At 43.0% G+C, this 11,028-nt stretch overlaps 2 protein-coding genes across 5 annotated transcripts; one reads left to right on the top strand and one right to left on the bottom strand.

Moving 5' to 3' along the window:
- Positions 1 to 1,556: 1,556 nt before the first annotated feature.
- Positions 1,557 to 3,291, top strand: LOC121602866 (kelch-like protein 17; the record flags this gene model as incomplete). Its single annotated transcript, XM_041931624.1, is given in 3 exon segments — positions 1,557 to 2,415; positions 2,418 to 2,544; positions 2,621 to 3,291. Coding segments are annotated over 3 exon segments (1,197 nt in total), but the record flags the coding sequence as incomplete, so codon positions are not given.
- Positions 3,292 to 5,695: 2,404 nt separating this feature from the next.
- Positions 5,696 to 9,816, bottom strand: LOC121602865 (prohibitin-2-like). Of its 4 annotated transcripts, none has more exons than XM_041931619.1 (5): positions 9,732 to 9,816; positions 9,430 to 9,581; positions 8,344 to 9,002; positions 8,171 to 8,267; positions 5,696 to 6,203 (listed from the first exon to the last, which is right to left on the bottom strand). In XM_041931619.1, the coding sequence occupies exons 2-5, from the start codon at positions 9,560 to 9,562 to the stop codon at positions 6,001 to 6,003; spliced, it is 1,092 nt and encodes a 363-aa protein (XP_041787553.1). In that variant the 5' UTR covers positions 9,563 to 9,581; positions 9,732 to 9,816; the 3' UTR covers positions 5,696 to 6,000. The 4 variants fall into 4 exon arrangements, with proteins under 4 accessions (XP_041787553.1, XP_041787554.1, XP_041787555.1 ...); XM_041931620.1 differs by having other exon boundaries at positions 9,678 to 9,771; XM_041931621.1 differs by having other exon boundaries at positions 9,682 to 9,752.
- Between the last annotated feature and the right edge of the window lie 1,212 nt (positions 9,817 to 11,028).

The following is an 11,028-nucleotide window of genomic DNA, read 5'->3' as shown; positions in this document are numbered from 1 at the left end:
TTATTGATTTTGTAGATAATACGGAAATGTGAAAATATTTAATTAAATACCTCTACTAATCGGAAACTCTCGAATTTCAAAAATCGCTCTATTTCACAGTCCCATCGGCTCTCAAATAAAAGAGGGTTGATTGTAAAAGATTGTGTATTGCTCTCCTTAAATATGTCAAAAATAGTGAATCGTACAATGTATTTACGAAATAACACTGGTTTTATAATGGTAAACAGCAAGACCCTTGTTCAATGTATGTTTAATATTCTAGTCTCTTTCGAATCCCAGTTGCGAATCCCACTAACGAATCCATATCGAATCCTACTTAAATTCAAACGGAACCCAAGTCGAATTATTCTACCGGAGTGTGATAAGTTTTTTTAGCGATTGTATCTTAGAACCTACTGAAATCGGAACCTACCACCAATTGAACGGAGTATCATAGAGAAAAAAAAGTTGGTGCATTGACCAGAATACATTTAGGAACGCACTAGTCAACAGTTTACCAGTACAATTTCGACATTAGATTGGCGATTATTGAATATTACGTCCAACAATATTATAGCTAACATACCGACTTATTTATATCATAGTAGCACTGCAATTAACAGTAAGATTTTTGTTGAAAAATTTCCCATGGACAAATTGTACAAAACATATACAAAAAAGGGTGAACACGAGTTGCCCAAGATAATCGAATTCACAAGCTGACGGAATTATTGTTTGTTGCATGTCTAACGATCTTAAGGATTTACTGTACTATTGTTCACTCATGTCTTGAGTATGCTAACGTCGTAGCAGGAACATCATGAACTACTACGGTCTGTTGGACCATCCAGAGATCCATTCAATGCAGATTTTCCTGTTGTGTGGTATAATTACGATGCTTTTATGCCCACTCGAAACCACAAGAAAAGTAGCAGCTTGGGCTAATGAGCTTCACACCATGACTTCACCATACTTCTTCGTTCTTCGGTTAGAGGGTCTTGTAAAAGGGTCGTTAATTTGTTGGTCCATTGGACATTGAGTATCTTATCAACCCAAAGCAAACTTCGAAGGGTCTCTATTGTAGGCTACACTTTCATATTTTCTGTTTATTTCTGCTGTTGCTCTCGTGTTTCAGCACAATGTAATTGCCCTGGTTAACAACACTATGCTGGGCGCGTAGGTTAACTCAAGGCACAAGTACTTTTCAAGTAAAAGCTTACGTCAATCAGATAGTTATTTCTACCGAGGATGGTCCGGATGGGCGACGATCCACTGATGGAGTTGTAAGAACCGGCAAGGCTACCATGAGACTAGCTCCAATGACCAATCTTAATGAGTGTGTTAGTAGTAAAAATCAGTAAATACCAGAAGTCGTTCAATATAATTTGGTATTGAAAAAAAATATAAATATACAACTGTTTATATTATGTAATCAGTAAACAAATATACTTCGAAAGAGAAAGATGATAGACAGACAAGTACATTGCTAGAAATAACGTAACAAACCATACTTAATTTAAAAAAAAAACGATTAATTAACTTTTCTCTACCCCTTCTCTTCCGATTTCCCCACACAGGTGCAGGATTTGATTTCCAATAGCCAGCTAAACATCTGCTCGGAGGAGAAGGTGTTCATGGCGGTGCTGAACTGGGTGAAGCACGATCTCAGCGAGCGCAAGAAGCACATATCCGAGCTGATGTCGCACGTCCGACTGCCGCTAGTCAGCCGCGAGTTTCTCATGAACTGCGTCGAAACGGAGGCGCTCGTGCGGGAAGAGTCCCACTGCAAGGAGCTGCTGCTGGAGGCGATGAAGTACCACCTGCTGCCCGAGCAGCGCAGCTCCCTCGTGAGCCAGCGGACGCTCGAGCGCCGCCCGGAGGGTATGCGATCGTACATCTTTGCGGTGGGCGGCGGCAGTCTGTTCGCCATCCACAACGAGTGCGAGTGCTACAACCCCAAGACGAACGCGTGGATGACGATCTCGCCGATGATTTCGCGCCGGTCGCGGGCCGGCGTCACCTCGCTCCGGAAGCTGCTGTACGTGGTGGGCGGGTACGACGGCGAGAACGATCTGGCGACGGCCGAATGCTACAACCCGCTCACGAACGAGTGGACCAACATTACGCCCATGGGCACGAAGCGGTCCTGTCTGGGCACGTGCGCCTTCGACGGGCTGCTGTACGTGTGCGGCGGGTACGATGGAGCGTCCTGCTTGAGCAGCGTCGAGCGGTACGACCCACTGACCGGTGTGTGGACGTCCTGTCCGGCGATGAGTACGCGGCGGCGGTACTGCCGGGTGGCGGTGCTGGACAACTGCATATACTCGCTCGGTGGGTTCGATTCCAGCAACTATCAGTCGTCGGTGGAGCGGTTCGATCCGCGCGTCGGCAGCTGGTCGTCCGTGCCGAGCATGACTTCGCGCCGCAGCAGCTGCGGGTGGCCGCCCTGGACGGCTATCTGTACTGTATCGGTGGCAGCGACGGTACGATGTGCATGCAGACGGGCGAACGGTTCAATCTGCGCACGAACGCCTGGGAACCGATCAGTGCCATGCATTCGCGAAGGTATGTTAGCCGCGTTGGTTGGTCTTCCGCAGTGATGCGATTCTAATAGCATTTTTTTATGCCATTTTATCCACAGATCAACGCACGAGGTGGTGGAAGCGAACGGATTCCTGTACGCACTCGGCGGTAACGATGGCTCCTCGTCGCTCAACTCGGTCGAGCGGTACGATCCGAAGGTGAACAAGTGGACGATCGTCACCTCCATGCTGACGCGGCGCAGCTCGATCGGTGCCTCGGTGCTGGAGTGTTTCAATCTCGAGCGTGGCCTCCTCCAAACCAGCATTTGACCACTGAGCTGTCCCAATGGTGGTGGTGCTGCTGCTGCTGCAGCGGCCGGTGCTACTTCTACGTCTGGACCATCCGATAGCAGTGCAGGCACACCGCCGAGTCAGTAAGTATGTGCTGCGTGCGTTGCGGGGGGAAAAACTCCGCAAAAATCAGTCATTATTATTAGATAAAACATAATTAAACAGCTAGGCTAGCCAAAACCAGGTTGGAAGGATGGGTTGGGTTGTCGGGAAAGCTCTTTCCCTCCGTTTGGATACAATGTCGCTTAAGTGTAAGAAGCTGTGCGCGCATTCAAACAGCAATTTTGCAGCAGTCTTAGTTAAGCTCACTCTGCTCCCGCTCAGCCCGCAGGCTTTTAAGGAAGACTAAAGAGAAAGAATGGTTTCGCCCCACACTCTCACCCGAGTTCTAGTAAATTCAGGGTGCAGTTTGCCGCCTGTGGCTCTGAACATAATCCTTGATGTAGGCGTGTTTTTTCTTTGTTAAACGGTTCAGTATTGTAACTTACCAGCAACCAACCAACTCACCCGTACATTTTTTGTATTGATCTTCGTTCCATATATTGTTCCATTTTGTTGATCAATCTCTATTCAATGTTGTATTATCGTCCTGGCTCCCATTTCCATAGTGGTTGTGTGTGTGCGTGTGTGTGTGTGGGTTATTTATGTTAAGAGCAAATTTCACTTTTGTGGGGTAATGTTTTACACTGCCGTTGAGTTTGTTGTTATTTTACTTTTATTCTACCTCCATTTGTTATATAATTTTAAGCGTCCAATTTCGTTGGCTTTACATTCACACAATCACGCCCCTTTTTTTGCTTTCGTAAAAAAAACAACTCTGGCAAACTCTTTCTCACGACCAAATGCTGCTTGCTTTCACTCTCCGACTTCTGACGACAAACACTGTGATAAACTCTCTATTTATTAAGAATGCAATCAAGAATGCATCTCGCATGCACGTGCACTCGTCTGTGTGTGAGTGAGTCATCCTTTTTCGAACCATCGGACATCTATAAAATTCGCTATGCATCCCTTTTCTACACCCTTTACCCTACTTGCTTCGCGCATTTTCGCCTTTCCACTCACTTCTTCTTTTACTGCACCAAACAAGAATGTGTACTTTGCACAACTTTTATGTGTGCTTTCACATCAATGGGAAACATCGTTTATTGTTTTTTAGTGCTGTTCTATTGCCGTCGTTGTAGCTTTAGTGCTGACAAAATACAGTGGAGGATATTCCTGCAAGTGGAGTTTGATTTTTGAGCAAATCATAATTTTTCTAATTAGATATTTTAAAGCTAATATTTTTAGATATTTTGAACCCGGTCTCGTAGTACAGTCGTCAACTCGTACGACTTAACAACATGCCCGTCATGGGTTCGATCCCCAAATAGACCGTGCCGCCATACGTAGGACTGACTATCCTGCAATGGGGGGTAATCCATAAGTCACTGAAAGCCAAAGCCCACTAGTGGTACAGGCAGGCCTTTGACCGACAACGGTTGTTGAGCCAAAGAAGAAAGAAATAAAAGAGGTTTTGGACCCCGTAGCACACAATTAAACCTTTTTAATTAAATTAAACAATGATTTATTAAAAGCTCTTCAGATTTCAAATATTTTTATTTGTTTTTGAAATAAACAAATAAAGTTTTATTAGAAACGTTACTTTAGATTTAAAAAGAAAAGGCACGTTTTTTAAATTGTCCATTTTGGTGATTAATTTATTCATGTTTCCAAATTGTTTTTTTTTAACAGTACCACTGCTTTCTTATTTTTTTTTTTAAGTTTCTCGAATATCTGTATTTCACTTAAATGTGGCTCACTATTTTTTTTACATCGTTTCACCATTTTATGAAACAAATGATTTGGTAGTAGAGCGATAAATCGTTAGATAAATTCAAAAAAAGTTTAAAAACCATTAAAGCAAATCATCCAAACCCGTTACATCAATTAAATATAGGATCAAATATAAATTTGTAAAATCATGGTACGCTTCGAATTATACGATTTTTTTTTTCCTTTTTTTTATTTAATTTTATATGTTTGATATCTTTGTATTTTGATTTAATGTTAAAAAAAATAATAGCACGAAATAATGGATATACAAATCTGCTCAGAACGGAGCGTACACTTAATGGAATTTCCTCCACTGTATTACACTAGCCGTAGAGTCGTATGTAGTTGATGTAGTTTAAATCAATGAGGTCCAACAGAAAAAAAATAATCGATCGATACACAATTTTTGACACAATGGCAACGAAAAAAACGAAGACAGAAACGAACACGACACCGTATTAGAAAACCAAACTGAAATCTAATGGCATGTGGTATGTATCTTTAGAGGAAGCTTCCGCGTCAGCGAGCTAACACGCAATCAATAGCTAAATATTAACGTAACTCAAAGCCATTATCCATTAGAGCTAGCAACAGGACAGTATGGTAACAGTGCATAATGTCTTAAAACAGACGATCTTAAGTAGTAATTCAGGAATCGGTCTGCCACTGGGCAGCGTTCAACAAATCAACCACTGCCATTTTCAAACCTCTCGATAACTGGAAGTAGATATTTAGAAACTTGTATCGTGTATCGTGTTTAAACAATATTCCGATTATCATCTACAAACAAAGTAGAAACATCTTATCAAACACGAGCGCATCAAATACAGCGACGAGCGCGAGCGGAAGGGTGAAATAACACGTGAGAATTGGACTGATTGTGAATTATGTTGGGTGGCAGAAAAGGTAGGCATCATTTCAGGGATAGTTTTCTTACAATCAATTAACACATAGCGTACCGTAAATTAGTAGAGAAAGGCTTAAGCGAACCAAACATATATAGGGAAAACAAGTAGTATCCGTTTTTGTTTGCTCACCAAACATGTGTTTGTACCATCGTTTATTTCGGCAGTATCTGAGCTGATAGTTCTGAAGTATTCTAATTTAAAACATTGAATTCGTCACTAAGCAGTATGTGTGAACCGTAAGGAACAATCTACCGACATTACCATTGCTAAATATGGACAACAAAATACAAACATTAAGCAACAATCATAAACCGTTTAGCCTTATACAACGAAACAATTCTGTTTGTGTGTGTTTGTTGAAAAATGCATTTGGATTCTCTCCTAGTGTGAAAGAAATTCTTTCCTCTTTTTGTTCTTCCCCCACCCTACAACACATTACCCTTCAACCGATCGACCGTTTCCTCGGCAATGATCTTTATCAAACTCTCATCGTACTGTTTGCTTTCTTCGCTTTGCGCTTCACCGGCTTTACGAGTTGAGTTCGTTTTCACCTGTCCTGTGGCTGGCGACGACGTTGTTGCTGGTGCTGCCGAAGAGTTAAACCATCCATTACTACCCGGCTGACGTGCTGCAGGTTCGTTTCCAAATGTGGACCATATTCGTTTTGACAATATTCGCAAAGGTGTGTATCATGCCAAAGAAAACAAAAATAAACGAAAAACAAAATGAAAGAAAATAATAGAAATAAAGATTTTCACGACTTGCCAACGACCAACGCCACACGCCACTTCCTCCGTTTCCACAGCAAAGGCCCGCCCAGACTCCAACGACTCAGCGAGATGGACAACACTAAAAGTGTTTGTGTGTTACTATGCTATTGTTTTTTTTTTGTTTCGGAATGATTAACACGCACAACATATTTTTTGATTTACTCTACCACCGATATACGATATACGGGTGGCTGATGGAGATGGAGCGGGAACTGAGAAGAACCCCAATTCCTTCTACTTTATTCGCTCACTCGAAATGCGCCCTCTTAACGACTAAACTAAACAAAAATGCAACCTGCGCTTACTGCGACACGCGCGTTTCTTTTTACCATACACCAAACGAAGCGATCTCTTGTGTGCCCCACACTCTCTATCCCTCTCAATCTCTCGCTCTGTCTCCCTCTTCTCTCATTCTATTTAATTGCCCTTGCTTCCCTGCTGATTACACGATGATTATACAGAGGGGGAAAAAGGAAACAAAACTATCATCCTCGCAACTGCTGACCTATTCCAGAGTTTTGCGTTGGGTGAGCACGCCTTTGCTCACACAATAACCCGGAGGCAGATCGTTAAAGGCATTAGAATTAGAGACGGAGAGAGGCTCAGCGGCTGGGGGATAGAATCCCGGAAAGGAACATGAAATCGCGGCACATAATCCATCTTGCAATTTCCCTGACCGATCATCGTCTTCACCCGCCAGTACACGGTACTACTACACGCTGCGCTGCTTGGTGGAGAAGGAGGAAGGTGGTGGTGGTCACGGCTCGTCGTCGTTTGCCATCATTTTGTCCCAAATTTGCATTCCTATGTATCGACCCACACACACGCACGCACACTGTTATGCTTCGCTTAACTAGTTTCTATTAACGTTCTGTCTCCCTCTCTCTTTCTTTCGTTTCGCAGTATGGTATTATCGGTTTTAGGCAAATAGGTTCTTAAAATGCACCTGCGCTTGCGTACTTATTTTCCTACGGAAGGGAATGGAAATAGAACAGATAGAAATGTTTCATTAGTTTAAAATGATCGTCTACTCTCTACTCACACCAATTGGAAAAAAGATCAATTACTTTACAGGGTTACCAGGGGTTCTCATAGTTGTGGGACACTTACTTGACTTCTTATGGGAAATTAACTTATTATGAAGGAAACGGGACTCTTAGGCACCCTTTTTGGACAAACTCCTGGGGAATTCCAATTGGATTTGTCCCACAAGGGTGCTGTAGAGTCCAATTCCCAGTAAATTATGTTCATTTCACGTAAGAAAGAGTCAATAAAGTGTCCCACAGCTATGATAACGCCTGGAAAACCCTATAAAGCGCAAAAAATACTTTCAAGGAAAGACTAAATCAAACAAGATAAGAAATTATCATTTACTTTTACGAATGTCGAACATATTTAGTTAGGGTGGTTTCTTTACTATGTGCAAGGCTTTGTTTTATTAAAACTACATTTATACAACGAAAACATACGGTTGTCTACTGAACCATGGACATGCCATGTCTCTACACACTGGCTGCCAATTTTTTAAAAAAGATCTGATTTTAAAACGCAAATCAGAAGCAAGACTTTGGAATGGCAATGTGCATCCTGTGGGATACAACATTTTAATACTTTTTAAAGCTTCGTTTTTTTGCTGTCTAAAACGGAGCATCTTGTGCGTACGGAAATGCGCTCGAAGACGGTGGATGAAACTCTACACCCATCGTTAACTTCTCGTGCGTGGTAGTATCATTATTAGTGTTAGTAGCATTATCGTTCGATGGATTAGACTTGGTTAGTAGTGATGCCTCCGTTGCCGAAGGCGTTAGTAATTCTCATTTCTTACTTGAAACTTTCTTCGACATGTCGTCGAACGTATCGTCCTGAATGTTCAGCATCAGGCTGTTGGCAGAGAGGTACACTCGGTTCTGTGAGTTTGCGATCTGTTGGAGTAAAAAAGGAAAAAAACCCCATTAGAATGAATGCACCACAACACAACCCACAGCAGCAGCCACTCACCGTCCTGGCAATGTTCTGCGCGGCTCGGATCTTGCGCAGCTTCAGGTAGCCGGGATTTTCGGCCACGGCTATACCCAACATTTTCGCCGCCTCCGCTTCACCCTCCGCCTGTACGATCTTCTGCTGACGTTCCTGCTTGGCCCGCTCCACCAGGAAGGCGGCCTGCTGTGCTTCCTGCTGCGCCACCTGTTTGCTTTCGACCGCCGCCGTGTACTCCCGCCCGAAGCTCAGCTCCGTCAGTGACACATCGTCCAGGATGATGTTAAAATCGGCCGCCCGCTCCACCAGCTCACGGCGAATCAGCAGCGACACCTGCTGGCGCTGCGTGATCAGCTGGGAAGCGTTGAACTTGGCCACCACACTCTTCAGCACCTCGTTACAGATCGAGGGCAGCACCTTCTCGTCGTAGTCTTGGCCCAGCTGGCGGTACATCACCGGGAGCTTGCGGGCGTCCGGGCGGGACAGCACCCGGAGCGAAATGTTCACCATCTGCAGATCCTTCGAACCGGTCGGGGAGGAGATTTTGCGCGGCCGGGAGCGGATGTCGTAAATGATCGGATACTGGAACCAGGGCACGCGGAAGTGCAATCCTTCCGAGAACACATCGTCACCGACACCGCCGATACGGTTGAAGATGATCGCACGATGGCCACCTTCGACTGTTTGGGAAAGGGGGGAAAGGGAGGAGCAATGGGTCAAGGCAGAAACATAAACATCAGTGACATGCCTTAACATGTGTGTGTGTGTGTGTGTGTGTGTGTGTACGAGGTTCGATGCAATCCGATTGTTATGTAACGATACGCAATGCTTTCAAGCCGGGTGGGACTGGGCGTTTCGGAGCATAGAATCACGTTTTTGCTTGATTATGATTAAATCACACCTTCTTTCACTATTGCAAAAGAGTGCTTCTTTAAAGCAATTACAATGATTCCATGCTCGCAAGCCGAACCATTCCTCGCACCGACCGGTTCTGCAAGCAATCGCAAATAGAGGTTAGGTTGCATCACTCTTGTACATATACACCCGTCTCCTCCATCGTCACCGGTGCAAGGGATTATTTCGCAATGTGTTGTACCGATACGTTACCCGTGTACATCGAGTTCTTGATGCCGTACGCAGCTGCCCCGACGGCCGCCAGCACCTTCAGCCCCGTGGTCAGACCGGGCGGACCACCCTTGCCGAATTTGCCAGCCAAATCGTTCAGCTTGCTCTGTGCCATCTTGTGTCGCTGGGTTGATCTGCAATTCAAACGAAAAAGGCTTTATTAAGCGATTGTAACTAAGCTGTAAACTTATGAAACAATGGCAAATGGGAGAAGATGGTTATGAATTTACCAACTTTCTTGCCCAAATTAACACAATTATTATCGACGGATCGCAAACACACACCTCTGCCGCTGGAGAGTTCTCGCGATTTCTTGCACCCGATAGGCGATGTCAGTTTGACAGCACGTGCTGGCTTTGACATTTCTGCCTGCGCACAAAACAAACAGGTTAGGTCATTTTACCATCATTATTATTGCAGCCAGGTTTTCATAACGAGTGGTTGGTGTCTTGGGTAGTGGTTGATGCCGTTATTGCAATCGTTATCTTGTTAGGCCGCAAATCCAGCCATAGAAATGAAATGTCATTCGAACGTGCTACCGCGGAAACGCAGAGATGTCCATGCTGGACATCTCTGCGGAACTGTTATACGCGTTTGAACGCGCCTGCGGAAACGCGCGTCGTGTATTTGGGGCCTTATGTTGTTTTTTTTTTTTTTGCTGAGTTTAAGAATTCACGTAATTAAACAAGGTTGTTGTCCTTAAAACTCTACACCAATGTTTTGAATTACAATCTTTCCCCGAGTTAGGCAGCGCTCTGGGACCAATCGAACGAGACAAACAAACACGACTCTGTTCGATAGGGGTTCTGTCAGCTGTTCGATGCCTTATAGACCTGTTATGATGCACTGCAATACGTCTATCTTTTCATCTCGAAAATGAAGCATTTTCATAGGTTAAATGCATATCCATCTGCAGGGAAAGATTCAACAAATAATAAACTAGTTATTCACATCAATAATAACATAAAAAATCATTCAAATTTAATATTGAAAATTGTAAACAACGTCCTTGCCAAAAAACACACACAATGCATACACATGCATTGTGTACACGTAATAGTTTTATACGTTTCAAACCTGTATATTTGAAGTTATAATTGATTGTGACACATTACAATATATATTGATAAATATTTTAAATATTTTGCACGCAATTTTAAGAATAAAAAGAGACAAACTACGTTTGTTTGTTTGTGTCTGACAGTGCACCTCCATATGATTATATGGGTTTCTTTGTGATATTGATTTCCTTTTTTAATTTTGTTTATTTATTTATTTTTTCTCTGTCAGAATTTTTATTTTTCTCAAAAGTTTTTAATCACTTAAAAGCTGTAACCGAATTTAAAAAATATAACTTAAAAGATATAACCGAATTTTCTACATCAATTCCATTAAATAAATGATAAAGTAATAAATTTCATAAATCAACTAAATTTAATCCAAAATCATTATTAATCAATTATATTTTGGCTATAAAACGTGATATTCGGGAAAAAACTCACAGAGTTTCACACTTCTCACAAGACCGCGGGACCCATACCGAATCTGTCTTAGGCCGCTGTGAGACACACCGAAAACCAT

The sequence above is a fragment of the Anopheles merus genome, unplaced genomic scaffold (genome assembly GCF_017562075.2).
Source record: "Anopheles merus strain MAF unplaced genomic scaffold, AmerM5.1 LNR4000660, whole genome shotgun sequence".
NCBI classification, from domain to species: Eukaryota; Metazoa; Arthropoda; class Insecta; order Diptera; family Culicidae; genus Anopheles; species Anopheles merus.
The sequence above is the reverse complement of the archived record's forward strand: the minus strand, read 5'-3'. Positions and strand labels throughout refer to the sequence as shown.

What these genes read in the sequence shown, in the direction of transcription:
- LOC121602865 (XM_041931619.1), bottom strand. Translation starts at nt 9,562, where the DNA reads ATGGCACAGAGCAAGCTGAACGATTTGGCTGGCAAATTCGGCAAGGGT. An exon ending in CGCAGAACATTGCCAGGACG is followed by an intron (nt 8,268 to 8,343) that starts GTGAGTGGCTGC and finishes TTACTCCAACAG; the next exon opens with ATCGCAAACTCACAGAACCG. An exon ending in CATGTCGAAGAAAGTTTCAA is followed by an intron (nt 6,204 to 8,170) that starts GTAAGAAATGAG and finishes ACGAACCTGCAG; the next exon opens with CACGTCAGCCGGGTAGTAAT.